Raw genomic sequence first — 20,028 nt, forward strand, 5'->3', positions numbered from 1 at the left:
TTACTTAGAGTTTTTCAACTAATTTTTGGCCTCTGGATCCAAAAATAACCACAGTTTGTGTCTATCACATCAACTTTTTAAGCTACAGGATATCTTCAAAAGTCATACGAATTATGCACATAAAGGAAAGGAAAGTAAAAACTTACCAACTATACTGTTTACAAAGAATAATTGTATTCATGGAGAGGCTATAATAGTGACTGCAAGTTAAATGTGCTCATACAAATAGTTGTTTTTTAATCGAACAGTAATTATACACATTAAGGTCAAAATTTTCACTTACAGCTTTTTCTGGAGTGTTTAATCTGTGGACATTGTCGCTTGATGCTCCAACAATAGTCAGCCATCATATGTACATCCCATCTACCTTCATACCATGCCAATCTTGGTGGAATCATTCACCCTATTCCTCACTGACTGCACCAGGATTTTTTGGAAAGTTAGCAAGAGGGCTATGTAAAAAATGCAATTTGATGCTCATGTTGCCTAATTAACTATATTATATATCTATAAATGTAGAGAGAAAAACCCTCATGTGATAGAAGAAAACTACTGTATTTTTGGGAGTATAAGATGCACCAGAATATAAGATGCACCTTAGTTTTGGGGGAAGAAAATAGATATTCATTTGGCTAGTGTCCTTAATCTGGTCAGCTTCAGCACATTTTATCCCCTGGTTAAGGGCTTAATTTTTTTTTTATTCTGAGAGAGTAACAATGAAAGAGCTTACAAGCCAGTAAGAGCTGGGAACATCATTAACACCTGGAAAGAAACAGTGGGAGCAAATAGAGCAATGGAAAAAACCCTGCAAAGACTTGGGGCTTGGAAAACATTCTTCTTTCAAGAGAGTAACAATGAAAGAGCTTGCAAGCACTAGGAACATTATTAGCACCTGGTTAGGGCTGGAAAGAAACATTCGGAGCAAGTTAGACCAATGGGGAGAAAAACCTGCAAAGACTTAGGGCTTGGAAAACATTATTCGCAGAGAGTAACAATGAAAGAGCCGGCAAGGTAATAGCTGGGAAGATCGTTACCAGCTAGTTAGGGCTGGGGGAAAAAGCTACATACAGAGTACAGTGTTCCCTCAATTTTCGCGGGGATGCGTTCCGAGACCGCCCGCGAAAGTCGAATTTCCGCGAAGTAGAGATGCGGAAGTAAATACACTATTTTTGGCTATGAACAGTATCACAAGCCATCCCTTAACACTTTAAACCCCTAAATTACCATTTCCCATTCCCTTAGCAACCATTTAGATTATTTACTCACCATGTTTATTTATTAAAGTTTATTTTAAAAAATATTTATTAAAGGCGGATGAAAGTTTGGCAATGACATATGATGTCATCGGGCGGGAAAAACTATGGTATAGGGAAAAAACCATGAAATATTTTTTAATTAATATTTTTGAAAAACCATGGTATAGACTTTTTGCGAAGTTCGAACCCGCGAAAATCGAGGGAACACTGTATAAGATGCACCCAAATTATCAGCCTCTTCTAGGGAGGAAAAAATGCACAGGCCTTTGTTATACACCGAAAAATACGGTAACTACAGTTTTGAAACCAGCATTCCTAATTAACTATTGAAAAAAGCTCAAAAATCAAACTCAACAGAAATTGTGTTACAAATTGTTCCTCCGTGTAATTGGATGTTGCGTTCGCTGTCGTTTTCATCCGCTGCTTATCTCTGCGCTTCCTTGCAGTTTGGCAACACGTGTTACTGTAACTCCGTCTTGCAAGCCTTGTACTTCTGCCGTCCGTTTCGGGAAAATGTGCTGGCGTACAAGGCCCAGCAGAAAAAAAAAGAAAACCTCTTGACGTGTCTAGCAGACCTTTTCCACAGCATCGCTACCCAGAAGAAGAAAGTTGGGGTGATTCCTCCCAAAAAATTCATCTCGAGGTTACGGAAGGAGAATGGTATGTGTAGATCCAAGCCAATGGTAAATTTATTTTATTTTTTATTTTATTCATTTGTCCAATACACAAATACATAGGAAGAAAAATAGACATATATGAGGGTGAAGGTGAACTTAGAGGAGAGGATATATGAAAGGAAGAGAATATATACGATAGGTGAAAGAAAGGAAAGACAATTGGACAGGGGACGAAAGGCACACAAGTGCACTTATGTACACCCCTTACTGGCCTCTTAGGAACCTGGAGAGGTCGATCGTGGAGAGTCTAAGGGAGAAGTGTTGTGGGTTAGGGGTTGACACAATTGAGTCCGGTAATGAGTTCCATGCTTCGATAACTCGATTGTTGAAATCATATTTTTTACAATCAGGTTTGGAGTGGTTCGTATTAAGTTTGAGTCTGTTGCGTGCTCTTGTGTTATTGCGGTTGAAGCTGAAGTAGTATTGGGTTCCAATGTGGACGGGGTAGAGGACGGCATTCTGGAAGCGAAAATGCAGCTGTGCGTGCGACTCTGGCCCAACCGAGAATTTGCTTCTGCGCATGCACAGGGTGCAAAATCTCATAAGGGGACACGCACACTTGTGAGATTTCAACAATTTTTGGCGATTTTTTGCTTCTGCGCATGTGTGGAAGCAAAAAACCACCAAAATCTCATGAGGTTTTGACAATTTTTGGCAGTTTTTTGCTTCTGCGCATGTACGCAAACAAAAACCCCACCAAAATCTTGTGAGATTTCAACAATTTTTGGTGATTTTTTGCTTCTGCGCATGCACGCAAGCAAACCCCCCACCAAAATCTTGTGAGATTTCAACAATTTTTGATGGTTTTTCGCTTCTGCGCATGCACGCAAACAAAAAACCCACCAAAATCTTGTGAGATTTCAACAATTTTTGGTGATTTTTCGCTTCTGCGCATGCACGCAAACAAAAAAACCCACCAAAATCAAGTGAGATTTCAACAATTTTTGGTGATTTTTCGCTTCTGCGCATGCACGCAAACAAAAACCCCACCAAAATCTTGTGAGACTTCAACAACTTTTGGTTACCCCTGTTGTTGTTAGCAGGGCAGAACTGCACGCACTACAAAATGGATGGGCTCTAGCCATCTTTTTTACATAAATAAATAAAGATAACATCCTTTCCTTCTTTTCTTTTTTTTAAAAAATAGATCTTTTTGACAACTACATGCAGCAGGATGCTCACGAATTTTTGAATTACTTGCTGAACACGGTGGCCGACATTCTACAAGAGGAGAAAAAACAGGAAAAGCAAAACGGCAAAGTGAAAAACGGAAACATGAACGAAGCGGAAGAGAACAACAAACAGGAGCTCACCTGGGTGCATGAGATTTTTCAAGGCACCTTGACCAATGAAACGAGATGTTTGAACTGTGAAACTGTAAGCATTGGCGGGATTAAAACAAGAATTACCTGTAAACAGCTGGATAAGCCTTGCATAGTCAAAGAAATCTCACCATTTGTAAAGTCCTAGTTGGTAAAGACAATATTTATTTATTACGTGTGTGTTTGGGGGCCATTTATCCGTCCCCATTTATTGTGAACGTTATTTTTTAAAGGGACTGATGAATTCTCAGTTCAGTTTCTTTATACCAGGGTCGCCCAGAAAATAATGCACCACATTTTTTTTCTTCAACAGTTATTTACTGAACACAATGAAACTTACACATAAGAAAGAATGATGTTTCTTCTACACTCTCTATTTTTCCACATAATCTCCGTCCCGTTCTATGGCCTTCCTCCCGCGAGACACAAGGGCGTGTACGCCCTGTCGGTACCACTCCTTGTTCTGGTTACGAAGCCATTTCTGCACTGTGTGAATCACCTCTTCGTCATCCTTAAAATGTCTTCCGTGACTAACCGTACTTCTGTTAATTGCAGATTTTCTATAAAATGTACACAAACATTTATGAACGTTCCCAACAGTTTCTTTCTCCGCAGTGAGAAATTCAAGGACGACACGCTGCTTGTAACATACATCACTTACAGATGCCATTTCGAAACACTGTTGCAGCTACGCTATCTGTCTGAAGAAACGCAAAATTTACACACGCACTCCTGACAATTTAAACAATGTATATCTAAAGTTTTGCATTTGTACCATGACTGTAGGCTGAGGGGGGAAATGTGGTGCATTCCTTTCTGGGCGGCCCTCATATACGCAAAGAGCATGGTGCGTAATTTCAATATGCCAATCCCTGTACAAAAAGCAGAAGCATGTGTACACAATTTAAATAATGCAAATCTCTACAAAGAGCACACGTGCACATGTTTAACATGCAAACTCCTACAGGAATTTCTGGACCTATGACCACAACTGAAACTAGAATTTTGGTTGTTGAGCGGAGTGGTCGTTCTGTGAGACATTCGTGAGACAGCTTTGCTCAATGACTGCAATCCCAGCTCTCTCAGTTGCCTTTGTTATACAACTGTGTGGGTCATGAAGGGGAATGCAGGAATACCTCGTGATGCTGGAGACTCACACCCAGCAAAGGACTGCTGTCTTCAATGCTACCGGTGCGCCCCCCCCCTCAAGTCGTTGTGGGCGGGCCCGCATCTGGTGGGCGCGGGTGTGCCCACCAACATGAGATATTGCTTCTGTGAAATCACAGTGAGCAAAATCTCACATGAGGACGTGAGCGAGAGCAGGATTTCGGCAATTTTTGCCGATATTTTTGCTTCCGCGCATGAATATTGCTGAAATCTCAGTCGCGCAAGCATCTTCGCACAAGATTTCACTTGCTGTGCATGCGCAGAAGCCAAATCTCACATGGACACGGGGGGGAGGGCGTCGGGGATGTGCAGCTGTGTGCACATCTGGAAAATCGCTATTGGAGCGTAGCACCTGACTGTTCCGGTAGTGGCCCATCTCTGCTCAGATATGATGCCCAGCCCACCACACCCAGTAAGCCTTGACTGTTATAGAGCCTGACAACATGCATACATTGGTCCACTTTTTCTGCAGCTGCTGGTGAATGTGAGGAACACCCTTGCTATAGAACAGTGATGGCGAACCTATGGCACGGGTGCCACAGGTGGCACATGGAGCCATATCTGCTGGCAGGCGAGCTGTTGCCCTAGCTCAGCTCCAACTTGCATGTATGTTCTGGCCAGCTGATTTTTGGCTTGCACAAAGGCTCTGGGAGGGCGTTTTTGGCTTCCAAAGAGCCTCTGGGGGAATGGGAGAGGGTATTTTTACCGTCCCCTAGCTTCAGGGAAGCCTTTGGAGCCTAGGGAGAGTGAAACATGAGCCCACTGGGCCCACCAGAAGTTGAGAAACAGGATGTTTCCAGCCTCCAGAGAGCCTCCAGGAAGTGGGGGAAGCTTGTTTTCGCCCTCCACAGGCATAGAATTATGGGTGTGGTTACTCGTGTATGCGTGATAGCATGCGTGCATGCTGTTTTGGCACCTGTGGGGAAAAAGGTTCGCTATCACTGCTATAGAAACTACCTTGTGGGTGTTCAGCAGTTCCCTGCACATAAAGGAACTCCTGTGGGGTGCAGAGAAAGAGGTCAGGTCTTCAGGACCTGAGCACTGTTCTGCATCCTGCAACAGTACAGTTTTTTGTGCACAGAAGGCAACTCTTCTAGTGCAGGAGTCTCCAACCTTGGCAATTTTAAGACTTGTGGACTTCAACTCCCAGAGTTGAAGATGGCTGTGGAATTCTGGGAATTAAAGTAAATTAAAGTTGCCAAGGTTGGAGACCAGTGAAGGGTTGCCGGCTCCTGCTACTATTGGTGCACTCTGCGTCCTGCTCTGTGTCTCCGGCAGACGTGCACACCCGAGTGAAATTTTGCTTCTGTGCATATGCAGGGAGCGAAATCTCGTGAGAGGGTGTGCACACTCGTGAGATTTTGGTGGGTTTTTTGCTTCTGTGCATCCACCAAAAATTGCCAAAAATTGTCAAAATCTCGCACGTCCATGCATCCTCACGAGATTTTGCTTCCTGCTCATGCTCAGAAGCAAAATCTCGCTCGGGCATGCGCGCCCTCCCACCGGTCACCCACAGTTGCGCGTGCAGCTCCATTTTTAAAATTCATTTATTTATTTATTTTAATTATTATTATTTTATTTTATTATTTAGATTTGTATGCCGCCCCTCTCCGCAGACGCGGGGCAGCTCACAACAGAATAAAAACAATTCATAACAAATCTAAATTGTAGTTTAAAATATTTTAAAACCCCATTTACTAAACAAACATACGTATTTATTTATTTATTTATTTATTCATTTATTTATTCATTTATTTATTTATTTATTTATTTATTTATTAGATTTGTATGCCGCCCTTCTCCGTAGACTAGGGGCGGCTAACAACATGTAACAAATCTAATATTTAAAATAATTTTTAAAACCCTTATTTAAAAAACCAAACATACACACAAGCATACCATGCATAAATTGTATAGGCCTAGGGGGAAGGGAATATCTCAATTCCCCCATGCCTGACGACAAAGGTGGGTTTTAAGGAGCTTACGAAAGGCGAGGAGGGTGGGGGCAATTCTGATCTCTGGGGGGAGTTGGTTCCAGAGGGTCGGGGCCGCCACAGAGAAGGCTCTTCCCCTGGGTCCCGCCAAATGACATTGTTTAGTCGACGGGACCTGGAGAAGGCCAACTCTGTGGGACCTAACTGGTTGCTGGGATCCGTGCGGCAGAAGGCGGTCCCGGAGATAGTCTGGTCCGATGCCATGAAGGACTTTATAGGTCATAACCAACACTTTGAATTGTGACCGGAAACTGATCGGCAACCAATGCAGACTGCGGAGTGTTGGTGTAACATGGGCATATTTGGGAAATCCCATGATTGCTCTCGCAGCTGCATTCTGCACTATCTGAAGTTTCCGAGCTACCGGAACGCCGTCCCCTCGTCCAGATAGGAACCCAATACTGTTGGAAACCCCTGTTTTAGTGGGAGGCAGAAACGGAGCTTAAATCTTTGCCAAAGGATGACAGTTCCATTCAGCCAGTGCCCAGACAAGAGAGAATTCTACCGCCAGGTGGCAATAACATGTTAACTTCACGGCCATGTTCTCCATTAACTTTGCTGGGGAAGCCGGCAGATAAAATTGCAGTGGGCAATGTCATGATTGCAGGGAGCTTAGCAAATGATGGTAAGTATGAACAGGTTGCTAAGCAATTCCCTTGATGGGCAGCACAACATTTTGTGACAGCCAGAAGTGATTCACCAACTGTGGAGCATGCTTTCCCAGGCTTTGCAATTTGGAAGCGTCCTTTAACAACTACTGGTGTTTTCCCCAAAATGAGATTGGGTCTCATATTAATTTTTTTGCTACAAAAGATGTGCTAGGTCTTATTTTCTGGTTAGGTCTTATTTTCAGGAAAATGTACTAAGTGCGTCCGTCTGGTTGACGAACTTATCTGGGGCTTATTTTGGGGGTAGGGCTTATATTATGAGCATTCTGAAAAATCATGCTAGTGCTTATTTTTCAGTTGGATCTTATTTTGGGGAAATCAAGGTAGTCATAACTCCAAGGCGACTTGTATGCAAGCATGTAACGTGTGTACATAGAAATCTACAATTTTGAAAAAGGTTTAAAGATTAAGCATAGCTGAGGAAGACACCCTTTAAGCTTTCCACAGAGAGAGCCCTTCTCTGTTGCTGAATGAGGCAGCCATGTCTTTTTTTAAGGCTTATGGATGAAAAACGATGTCACCAATTTAAGAAGTCAACTTGTTTTTAAGTGTATGTTAATCAGAGTTGTGTTTCTTGTATTGGGCGAGCTGAACAAAATTGTGGCCACTTTAATAAGAGCAGCCAGTCTAAAGTAGCCACTAGATGGCAGCAAAGAGATACAGAGAAATATAACTTGTGGGTGTCCTCTAGTGGTGGTCCAGATATTTTGCAGCTCTTGATGTGGCTTTTAAGAATTGCAGAGAAGCACTGCATTTGCTTGAAGTTTGAAAATCATTTCTGAAATGTGCAGTTGCTTGGTGTTTTTTTATGATATTAGGTTAGGTGTGGCATCTGATGGAAGAGCAAACTCATAGAGAGCTACTACTCATAGCTTTAGGAGATGACCAGGCTTGGACCGAGGGTAGTACCAAACATATCATCAGTCAGGAATCCCTGAACACCCACAAAAGATCTAAGGCCAGCCCACCTTGAATTCCTTTCTGCTCTTAACTCCTTTTAATTTCCCTTAACAATTAATAGTTCAGATTCAACTGTTACTACTTCAGATTTTTGTATCTTTAAATAAATAAATCTCATTTGAATTGCCCGATTTCTCTGGTGCTTGACAATATAGCCTCCTTTCAGTATATCCGATGCAGAATTAAGTTAGAATTATTTGTCTTCAGTGAGAATTGGAGGGAATAATGGTAGCAGGTATGAAACTTTAATGATCTAATGCATTAATTTCTTGACGTTCCCTGGGCCAGTGGCTCTTAAACTGGGTGTTAATTTGGACATTCCCCAGGAGTTATTAGAGCAATCTGTAATTGCTGGTTTGTGTATCAAAGATCCAGTTTGGAACTTGTGTTTCTGTAAACAACAGAGTTTGGATGTTATTTGGGCGGTGGGGGAGAGAGGTAATTACAGATAGTCCTCACATTATGACCAAATTGAGGCTGGAATTACAGTTGTATCTCATGCCGGTCGGTAAGGAAGTAACACTGCAGTGGGTCATTCTTTGTCAAGTGGACCAGATGTCTGAATTGACTGATTTTTGCAGGGTGTGAATAGGGTAAATTAAAATGTTGCGATGCTTTAAAATGCTATTAAATCTTGTTTTTTTGTGGCAGCTTAGCAGCAAAGATGAAGATTTTCTTGACCTCTCCGTTGATGTAGAACAGAACACATCCATAACTCACTGTTTAAGGTAAACGCATTTTTACAAGGGCCGGCATCAAATTTATTTATTTATTTATTCATTCATTCATTCAATTACTTACTTACTTATTTACTTACTTATTTACTAATTTACTTACTTACTTATTTACTGATTGATTGATTGATTGATTGATTTGATTTGATTTGATTTGTATGCCGCCCCTTTACGGTTATTAAAGATTAGTGGATTACGAAAAAAAGAAAAAGTTATATACTGTATTTTTTGGAGTATAAGACACACCTTAGCTTTTTGGGGACGAAAATGGAAGGGGGGTGTCTGCCTACCAGGTATTCATCTAGCTAGCATCCTTAGTCTGGTCAATTTCAGCACATTAAGCTGGTTAGAGCTTTAAAAAAAATCTTATTCAGAGAAAGTAACAATGAAAGAGCCTGCAAACCGGTAAGAACTGGGAAGATGGTTGGAGCAAGTAGAGCAATGAAGAAACACCTGCAAAAACTTAGAGTTGGAAAAACATTCTTCGGAGAGATTAACAATGAAAAAGCTTGCAAGCCAATAAGAGCTGGGAAGATCGTTAGCACCTTGTTAGGGCTTGGGGAAAAAGCTTCAAAAAAGCCACATTCGGCGTATAAGACGCATCCAAATTTTCAGCCTCTTTTAGGGAGGAAAAAGGTACGTCTTATACTCCGAAAAATACAGTAGGTGTTTCAGAACGATGTAGCAAAAGTTAAACAGACATGTCATTGAAATTTTTCTTGGCAGGCAGGAAGTCAGAGAATGAACGGTATAACAGAATATTTGGCAAAAGATGAATATTTTTGAATGCCTCTCTTATTTGCCCTGTTATTTGTGCCATCGATTGTAACAGGATTAGTTAGAATCAAATAGATTGAGAATAAGACACACACAAAAGAAACCCAACCAGAAAACTCAGACCAAAAGCCTTTCATTAAATAATATAAAGTATTTGTTCCCAAGCTTTAGAAACCGTATTTATCACAGAATTAAATGATGAAAAACTGCTTAGTACCCATTACATCCTGTTGATTTAAATATAGCATTTAATTTATATAGATTTACCAGAGTAGTACAGTGGTACCTCGACATATGAGTTTAATTCGTTCCAGACCCGAGCTCGTAAGTCGATCAACTCGCATCTCGAACGAATGCCTTTAGACTTTGTTTTTCGCACCGAGATAACCGGAAGCAAGGAGATTCTTGCACCACCTAGTGGAAGCTCGGCTTGTATCCCGAATTTGAGCTCGGGTGTCGAACAGAAATTTCGTTCGCATCACGGCTCGTAACTTCAAATACTCGCCTGTGGAGCAGCTCGTATCTAGAGGTACTACTGTACTCCTATAAGAAGAGACATGTTAAAGGCCCACTAAACCTTCTTTGTAAGTATTGTTGGAATCCAACTTCAGCAATGCTAGTGTTTTTTCTTTCCGGTTTAATTTCTTGCTTAATTACAGGAAATCCTCGACTTATGATCATAATTGAGCCCCCATGAATGGAGTCCAGGAAAGGGGGGGAAAGTTAGAAAGAAAGAAAAATGTTAGAAAGAAATTGGGGGAATGCTATTTTTTTTAAAAAAATCTGGAATCTTGTATGACTTTTTAGAAATAGAATACTTTATTGGCCGAGTGTGATTGGACGCACAAGGAATTTGTCTTGGTGCACACGCTCTCAGTGTACATAAAAGAAAATATAGATTTGTCAAGAATCGTGTGGTACAACACTTAATGATTGTCACAGGGGTCAAATAAGCAATGAGGAAACAATCAATATTAATAAAAATCTTAGGACATGTTCTGTCGGGCTCTCTGGTAGACTCCTCCCAAAAATTCACAGGTACAAATTTCAGACACACACACGTTTGAAAATTCAAAACAATGTTCTTTATAATGAAAATTCACTTAAACTAAGCCCTCTTTTGTTATAGCAAAGAGCACTCGTCTCCAAACAAACTGGTAATTTATACAAGTCCCTTATCAGTTCTGTGATACTTAGCTTGCAGCTGTGAGGCAATTCACAGTCCTTCTACTTTCACAAAGTGAAACACACTTTGCTCTGGTTTAGTTTCAAAGCGGGGAAAAATCAGCACACAAAAAGTCAAAGTCAGGAAAGCAGTCAGGAAACATAACGATCAGATAATCCTCCACAATGGCCAAACCCACAGGCTGCTATTTATAGCAGCCTCACTAATTACCACAGCCCCACCCAACCACAGGTGGCCTCATTTTCTTTGATTATAATCTCTCAGTTGTTGCCTATGCATCGCTCTCCGCATGCGTGGCTGTATCATTAACTCTTGTTCTGAATCCAAGGAGGAGCTAGATAATTGATCTCCTTCTGAGCTGTCTGCCACACTCTCCTCCTCCCTGTCACTCATGTCTTCTTGGTCAGAGGAGCCTTCATCATCAGATTCCACCAGGAGGCCAAAACAGGCCTGCAGCATGTGGATGTCTCCCCCAAATCCACAGTCCTTGGGGCAGGAGCTGGGCCAGAGCTAACCACAACAGGACACAAGCAACAAGTTACTGTTTTTATGTCTGCGTTTCTGTTTTATGCCTTGCTAGTCATGCTAAATTAGGTGGCTGTTTGTATTGATCAAATAAGTGAACCTGTAAAGAAATTGCAGGAAGGTTGGGAGTGCACTTAAAATTGTGTAACAGCCTCCCAGGGTCATTTCCCTATTCAACAGCAGGCATGAAGCTACTGGGAAGCCAGGCGTAATAAACAATTCACAGCCGTGTCTGTGCTATTCATAGACATCTAACAATTGATATCTATCACTTCTTAGAGACTTCAGCAACACCGAAACGTTGTGTAGCGAGCAGAAATACTACTGTGAGAGCTGCTGCAGCAAACAGGAGGCGCAGAAACGGTATGTGAAAGGGATTCCCTTATCGCCGTGCAGCTTAACTTGCCTTCTTGGATAGGTTTTCAAGGATCGATTATTAAAGCAAATTGAAATATTTTTGGCTTTAGGTCCTGCCTGGAGACCCAATATTTTTGCTATGGTTTTTTTCAATGTATGTTGGAATATTGACAAAGATGTTGACAAAATTGAACGGGTCCAAAGACGGGCTACAAGAATGGTGGAAGGTCTTAAGCATAAAACGTATCAGGAAAGACTTAATGAACTCAATCTGTATAGTCTGGAGGACAGAAGGGAAAGGGGGGACATGATCGAAACATTTAAATATGTTAAAGGGTTAAATAAGGTCCAGGAGGGAAGTGTTTTTAATAGGAAAGCGAACCCAAGAACAAGGGGACACAATCTGAAGTTAGTTGGGGGAAAGATCAAAAGCAACATGAGAAAATATTATTTTACTGAAAGAGTAGTAGATCCTTGGAACAAACTTCCAGCAGACGTGGAAGATAAATCCACAGTAACTGAATTTAAACATGCCTGGGATAAACATATATCCATCCTAAGATAAAATACAGAAAATAGTATAAGGGCAGACTAGATGGACCATGAGGTCTTTTTCTGCCGTCAGACTTCTATGTTTCTATGTTTCTATAACATTTTAGATAATAGCAATAGCACAGTGCTTTCTAAGCGGTTTATAGAGTCAGCCTATGGGCCCCAACAATCCAGGTTGGTGCAATGGTTAGAGTGCAGCACTGCAGGCTACTTCAGCTAACTGCTAGCTGTGGTTCAGCGATTCAAATCTTACCATCGGCTCAAGGTTGACTCAGCCTTCCATCCTTCCGAGGTGGGTAAAATAAGGACCCAGATTGTTGGGGTGAACTGCTTAAAGAGGGCTGTAAAAGCACTATGAAGCGGTATATAAGTCTAAATGCTATAAATGCTATAATCTGGGTCCTCATTTTACCGACCTTGGAAGGATGGAAGGCTGAGCTGACCTTGAACCGGTCAGGATCAAACTCCTGGCTGTGGGCAGAATTAGCCTGCAATGCTGCATTCCAACCACTGTGCCACTACACCAGAAATAAAGCACAGCCTGCCTGTTTTGTTAAAAAAAAAGTCTGTGTATACAGAAAGGTTTTTGTTTTTATTTATAAATTTTTCTTTAACATATATCAGCATTTCATAGAAAATGTATTGTCCGGGTCATTTTACAAGTACATAATAAAGCTGCTTCTCATCCCACTCCTTGGAGAAGAAGCAAGGAAAAACCAGAAAGTCCTTTTTATAGTAAAAGTGCTAATTGTTATGGAGACGAAGAAAAAAGACTCATGTTTTTTTTAACAATAAATAAATAAAAGACTCATGTTTAATGACTGGCATACTGAATTATTCCCCCATTCCTTAAGAATACATACGATGCTCAGGGATGGGCAGCAGGCAGGACGGGGTCGAACACAGTTCCACCGGTGGAAATGAAGATGCATGCACAGCTCCAGCTTATCGGCGACTGTCACTTCCTGGATTGCTGGATTTGGCTCAGCTCTCCTGTTTTTCTCTGCTGCTGCTGCTGCGTCTGGCTCCTTGCTTTTTTCCTCTTTCCTCCTTCCTGGCCTCAGATGAGCTTCCCTCTCTCCTGCCTGGCCATCTCCCGCCTGAGGTGAAAGCAAAAGGTGTGGGTTGAAGCGGCACTGGCAGCATTTATGCTTCTGGCAGCAGCCATTCACCTAACTACCCAGCCTGAGGCAGGGGGGCAATCCAGGAAGGAGAGCACAGGAAACGCGAAGCAAATTGTCACCCCAGCGGGTGACACTGTTAAGGTTGTAAGCCGAGGACTTAACAGTTCACTTGAACGATGATGATCATTCAAGCCACTCCCACCTGGTCACATGGCCGGCAAGCCACTCCTACCCAGTTACATGACCATTAAGCCACACCCACAAAATAAGCCACACCCACAGTGTGGCAGTAAAGATTTTGGTTGCCCATTACTGACGATGCTGTCTGCAGCCTTCTCCAAACAAATGCCCTCAAAGATACGTTGGAATTACAGCATCCAAAATTCCTAGCCACCAGGCTTTAGGGCAGTGATGACTAACCTTTTTGTTGCCATGTGCCGAGAGTGCGCGCGCACCCATCTATAATGCAATGCACACCCAACTCCTCCCCACGCATCCCATCCCTAGGTGCATGTGCTGTAGTGGGCCTCCCTGCACTTACAACCCATAATGCAATGCAAGCATGACATTCACTCCCCTGTGTGTCCTGCCCCATGCGTGTGCATATGTGTGCACATCACCCACATGTGCCTTGTCCCTTGTGTATGCCTGGCAGAGAAATGAAAATCAGTGGGAGGCGAGTGCAGATGCGTGGTGGAGCTAAACTGGGGCACCGGCTCGTGTGGGCTCTGCCTACAAGTGGTCAGCCATCACGGCTTTGGGGTGCTTCATGGTTTTAAGGAGTCCTAAAACGACTAGATCAGTGGTGGGTTGTAAATGATTTTGCATGCGCAGAAGCGTCCCGGACGGGTGGGCAGAGTTCTAAGAACCAGTCCGAACCAGGAGCAACCCACCACTGGCCTAGATGATCTCCACCAGTGAAGGACTCCCTGTCGCCGGCACTACCGGAACGTTTCTGGTGACCAGCGGGCATGAGGTTCAGCTTCTGCTCATGTGCCAGAAGCCAAATCTTGTGTGAGGACGTGCGCGAGAGTGAAATGTAGGCGATTTTTGCATATTTTCACATGCATGGAAGCAAAGAATCAGCAAAACACAATATTTCACTTCTGGCGCATGCGCCGAAGCCAAATCTCATGCGGATGCTTGCACCCTCCCCGCCAGTCAGCTGGAGCTGTGCGCGCAGCTCCATTTTTGCTATTAGGATGCCGTATTGCCCCCTAGTGGCTGCAACTTGCTATTGATCTCCACTTAGGAGAAAGCAGATCAGCGGAAGCCAACCTTCCTTCCATATTCCTTCCCACCCTACATGGCATCAGGCCAGAATATCTGCGGGACCGCCTTCTGCTGCATGAATCCCAGCGACCGGTCAGGTCCGACAGAGTCGGCTTTCTCCAGGTCCCATCAACTAGACAATGTCGCTTGGCGGGGCCTAGGAGAAGATCCTTCTTTGTGGGGGGCCCGGTCCTCTGGAATCAATTCTCCCTGGAAATTCATACTGCCCCCACCCTCCTCGACTTACGTAAGAGTCTTAAGACTCATTTATGCCGCCTGGCTTGGGGCCATTAGATTCTTGCCCCCGGCCAATGAATGTGTTGAGAGAAAGAGGATTGAATGAAAGGACTGTTTTTATGGTTTGGGGGTTTTAGATCTTAAATTTAATTAATTGACACCACGGAGTCCGGTGATGAGTTCTACGCTTCAACAACTCTATTGCTAAAGTCATATTTTTTACAGTCAAGTTTGGAGCAGTTGATATTAAGTTTGAACCTGTTGCGTGCTCTTGTGTTATTGCGGTTGAAGCTGAAGTAGTCGTTGACAGGCAGGATGTTGCAGCATATTACCTATATTTGTATTTTCTATACTTTTATTTTTTATTCAGTTTTATTGGTGTTTTAATATTAATACTTTTAATTATTAATTAATTATATTTTAATTAAATTATTGGGTGTTTTTTTAAATGATGGATAGTTGGGGTGGGTGTAGGATGTATGGAGTGAATGAATGGGATGGGTGGGATGGGTGGGGTTATAATGTGAGTGTCCTCGGAGAGGGGCGGCATAAAAGCCCAATCAATAAATCAATCAATAAAATATTCCTATTTTGACTTTGCAGGATGAGGGTGAAGAAACTTCCCATGATCCTTGCCTTGCACCTGAAGCGGTTCAAGTACATGGAGCAACTACACCGGTACACCAAGCTCTCTTACCGAGTGGTCTTCCCACTGGAGCTGCGGCTCTTCAACACGTCTGGAGAGGCCGTCAACCTGGACCCCATGTACGACTTGGTGGCTGTTGTCGTGCACTGTGGCAGGTAAATTGCACTCTTCTGGGCTCTGCCAGGAAGTTAAAGCCAACATATTCTCTATGGCAGTGTTTCCCAACCTTGGCCACTTGAAGATATTTAGACTTCAACTCCCAGAATTCCCCAGACAGCAAATGCTAACACAGAACTGCCAATACAATACTCAGATTGAGGATTCCTTTTCCCCAAGTGCATTATTTTACATTTGGAAACATTAAACTGCAGATTCCATTGCTTTGACCATTTATCTAGTAAAGCTAAATCATTTACCATATTACAGACCCCTCCAGGAATATCAACCCTATTGCACACTTTAGAGTCATCGGCAAATAGGCAAACCTTCCCTACCAAACCTTGGCGGCAAGAGAAGAAATAAGTAACTCTAATTGGTCTGTAGAGCAACTTTGGTTTAGTGCTTAAGGCAGCAAGCAGGAGGCCATGAGTGCGAGTCCTCCCCAACCCCTGTCAGGATCAGGGTCCTAACTGACATAATATTCCAAATTGCAGAGAGAAGAACTGTAATCAATGTAATGACTTTAACAATGTAAACTGCTTAGTCACGGTGAACCTTCAGATTGTAATGTAATCTGATTGGTTGACAAAAGTATATACCATGATGCACCTTTGCATAGGTGTGTCTTATGGCTTATGACTTGTGGCTAATGAATTAGTGTGGCTTGTGGCTGATTATTGTGGAAGAATATCGTGGCTGAAGACTTGTAGCTGAGTATTGTAACTGAGAACAGTAGATAGAGATTTGTGAGTATTTTGTCTAGTATCTTCTAGAAAGAGATAGCTACAGTGTAAATAGTGTAGGTTTACTACGAGAGAGGTAAACATTTTCCTAAGAAACTCTGCAGTACTTGTCTTCAATTATCTTCAAGATTATTGCTCCTGATATCCTGGTCTGAGGCAAACTGGCTAGCTGCTTTGGCTAACTAGGTGGGCTAGCTTTGGCAAAATGCTACTCCAAAAATAAAGACAGCTGATTGGGTAACTTTGGATTGGCGACTCTCTCTCCGCCCTGGGAAGACGATCATGGCAAGCCAACTTTCAAAAAATGTTGCCAAGAAAACTGTCGGGATTTTTCCAGGTAGATGCCAGGGGTCAAGGTTGACTTGAAAGGCACATACGCACACATACATAAACAACAGGCCCGCACACACACACCTTTGTGTGTGAAAAAACAGAAAAGCATTCAGTGTCACCTTTGGTTTCTAGGAAAAAGAGGAGGTCAACACAGATGTTACTTTCATTACTTTTGTGTTTGGAAAATTATCTAGGATTTTGGGTTTTTTATTTTTAATTTGTGTTTTTTTCCTTCCTTCCTTCCATCCCTCCTCCCTTCCCTCTCCCTCCTTCCTTTCTTCCCTCCTTCGCTCCCTCCTTTTTCTTTCCTTTCTTACTTCCCTCCCTCTCTCCCTCCTTCCTTCCTTCCCTCGCTCCCTCTTTCCTTCCCTCCCTCGCTCCCTCCTTCCTTCCTTTCCTCTCTCCCTCCTTCCTTCCCTCCTTCCCTCCCTCCCTCCCTCCTTCTTTCTTTCCTTTCTTACTTCCCTCCCTCTCTCCCTCCTTCCTTCCCTCTCTCCCTCCTTCCCTCCCTCCCTCCTTCCTTCCTTCCTTTTCAGTGGCCCCAACCGTGGACACTATATCACTATTGTGAAAAGTCATGGCTTCTGGCTGTTGTTTGATGACGATATTGTAGAGGTGAGTCAATCAACAATTTTAAGCAAACTGGCCAAGCCTTCACTGGGGCCGTTTATGTGTTAACAGCATTCCGTTTGCTGAGAGTAAAGGCCAAGTTTCTCCGCTTGGTCAGCTTTTAAGATGTGCGGGTTTCAACTCCCAAAATTCCTCAGCCGGCTTAATAGATATAATAATATCATTTTTCCCTTATGATTTGGAATAATTCATGTCTTCCATGGGTTTTTTAACAGTGCCTTCAATGATTGATTAAAAATAAAGTCAAGATGGGAGTTAGAATATAGGCAATCCTCAAGTTACGAACGGTTGCTTAGCAACCATTCAAAGTTACATCCCCAGATTCAAAGTTCCAACACCCACTCCCACACCCGCCACCATGAAATCAGCCTCAAATCAGCTGCGGGTCGGGAAGCTGATAATGAGTTCTTGGGTTAACCAGGCTCTGTGCTGTTTGCTGCAAGGAGGTAAATTGCTGGGAGGCAGTGGCCAAAGGGTAAAAAGGTAAAAAGGTGTGTCTTATACTCTGAAAAATATGGTAGGCCAAAGATCTCAGTTGTCCACAATGGGGGAGGAAAGATATGCATACATATTGCAAGTATGAAATACAGTGATACCTCGTCTTACAAACTTAATTGGTTCCGGGACGAGGTTTGTAAGGTGAAAAGTTTGTAAGATGAAACAATGTTTCCCATAGGAATCAATGGAAAAGTGATTAATGCGTGCAAGCCCAAAACTCACTCCTTTTGCCAGCCTAAGCACCCGTTTTTGCCTTGCTGGGATTCCCCTGAGGCTCTCCTCCATGGGAAACCCCACCTCCGGACTTCCCTGTTTTTGTGATGCTGCGATTTCGCTGAGGCTCCCCTCGCCCCACCTCCGGACTTCCATTACCAGCGAAGCACCTGTTTTTGCGCTGCTGGGATTCCCCTGCAGCATCGCAAAAACACGGAAGTCCAGAGGTGGTGTTTCTCATGGAGGGGAGCCTCAGGAGAATTCCAGCAGTGCAAAAACAGGCACTTTGCTGGCAACAGAAGTCCGGAGGCAGGACATCCCAGTGGCAGCGGCTTGGGTTTGTAAGGTGAAAATAGTTTGGAAGAAGAGACGAAAAAATCTTATACCCCGGGTTTGTATCTCGAAAAGTTTGTATGACGAGGGGTTTGTAAGAAGAGGTATCACTGTATATGGAAGAGTAACTAATAGTGGTACCTCTACCTAAGAACACCTCTACTTACGAACGTTTCTAGATAAGAATCGATTTTTTTGCCTCTTCTCAAGAACCATTTTCCACTTACAAACGCGAGCCTCCAAAACTGTAACCGGAAAAGGCAGGGAGAAGCTTCTGTGGGGCCTCTCTAGGAATCTCCTGGGATGAAACAGGGCCTCCACCCTCTCTGTGGTTTCCCCAATTGCACACATTATTTGCTTTTACATTGATTCCTATGGGGAAAATTGCTTCTTCTTACAAACTTTTCTACTTAAGAACCTGGTCGCGGAACAAATTAAGTTCGTAAGTAGAGGTACCACTGTATTTTGTACCTGGTTGTTTAATTTGCTGAAACCTGAGGCCAAATCCCAAATCAATTTCATCATTCCTGACACTTTTGATAGCATCTCTCTTTTCTTTCCTCCCCTTAGAAAATCGATGCACAAGCTATTGAAGAATTCTATGGCCTGACGTCCGATATATCAAAAAACTCAGAATCTGGATATATTTTATTTTACCAGTCAAGGGAATGATTGGGAAGACTTTTGACTGTCTCCATAACTAAAGTGGATCCTGACCAACACTGTTAACTGACTACTCTGTAGAGCTGACCAATACAGCCCACGCAAGATCATTGCTTAATCATTGACTAAAACTCCTGACTTCTGTCTAGAAGATTCTCCCATCTTAAGCCATCAAGAAAAAGAACAAATATATAGAGACTCACATTCATCAGGTGAATCCCCCAAATTGAGATATAATGTTGGATAGATACTTGCATCACCGTTATGGACCACTTGTTCACCCATTCCTTTTCAGCAGTGATTTTTCAGACTGCTCTATGTGGAGTTGATGAGTTTCTTAAACAATTCATGAGTGTTCTTCAATAATAAGACCACTCAAAATGAGACCAATCTATTAAGATACCTACTAGTGGGCCCAGACAACTTACCCCATCCAGAGTTACGCTAATATCGAAGGAATAGAAATAGAATCATTAAAAGATGCTAACGAAAGCACAAAATGAAATGTGAATGACAATAATTACATTGTTGAGTTGTCGCATGGTGAGTTGGCCATGTCGGGTTGTCCTGCGGTGAGTTGGCCATGGCTGTGGCAAGCGGTCCCATTCAGTATTGGTTTGCAGCATGGACGGTCCCGTACACTGTCCCGGTAGGAAAAATTGAGATGCGCATGCATCTCCACATCCACGGTGCATGCACACACATGCCGGCATGAGATTCGGCTTCTGCGCATGCATAGGAAATGAAATCTCACACAAGGACGATTGTGCACATAAGATTTTGCTGATTTTCGGTGGTTTTTTGCTTCCACGCATGCGCGGAAGCCAAGAAATCGCCAAAAATCGGTGAAATTGCGCATGAACATCCACGCACGAGATTTCACTTCCTGTGCATGCGCAGAAGTTGAGTCTCACACCGACGCACACACGCACTCTGAACACACCTGCGCCAATCATTGGAAGTGTCGGCAACAAAGAGCCCTTCACTGGTCCCATTACTAAA

The 20,028-nt window shown here is 42.9% G+C and overlaps 1 protein-coding gene across 1 annotated transcript in view; it reads left to right on the forward strand.

Annotated features, from left to right (window-relative positions):
* Positions 1 to 19,526, forward strand: part of USP46 (ubiquitin specific peptidase 46) — a 52,999-nt gene extending 33,473 nt beyond the window's left edge. The window contains exons 3-9 of the mRNA XM_070757195.1: positions 1,703 to 1,916; positions 3,081 to 3,310; positions 8,696 to 8,772; positions 11,546 to 11,629; positions 15,412 to 15,609; positions 17,226 to 17,304; positions 18,934 to 19,526. Of these exons, the coding sequence (XP_070613296.1) occupies positions 1,703 to 1,916; positions 3,081 to 3,310; positions 8,696 to 8,772; positions 11,546 to 11,629; positions 15,412 to 15,609; positions 17,226 to 17,304; positions 18,934 to 19,035 (984 nt within the window). The 3' untranslated portion in view covers positions 19,036 to 19,526. The remainder of the gene's footprint in view (positions 1 to 1,702; positions 1,917 to 3,080; positions 3,311 to 8,695; positions 8,773 to 11,545; positions 11,630 to 15,411; positions 15,610 to 17,225; positions 17,305 to 18,933) is intronic.
* The last annotated feature ends 502 nt before the right edge of the window (positions 19,527 to 20,028 follow it).

This window comes from Erythrolamprus reginae, chromosome 7, assembly GCF_031021105.1.
Source record: "Erythrolamprus reginae isolate rEryReg1 chromosome 7, rEryReg1.hap1, whole genome shotgun sequence".
Classification (NCBI taxonomy): Eukaryota; Metazoa; Chordata; class Lepidosauria; order Squamata; family Dipsadidae; genus Erythrolamprus; species Erythrolamprus reginae.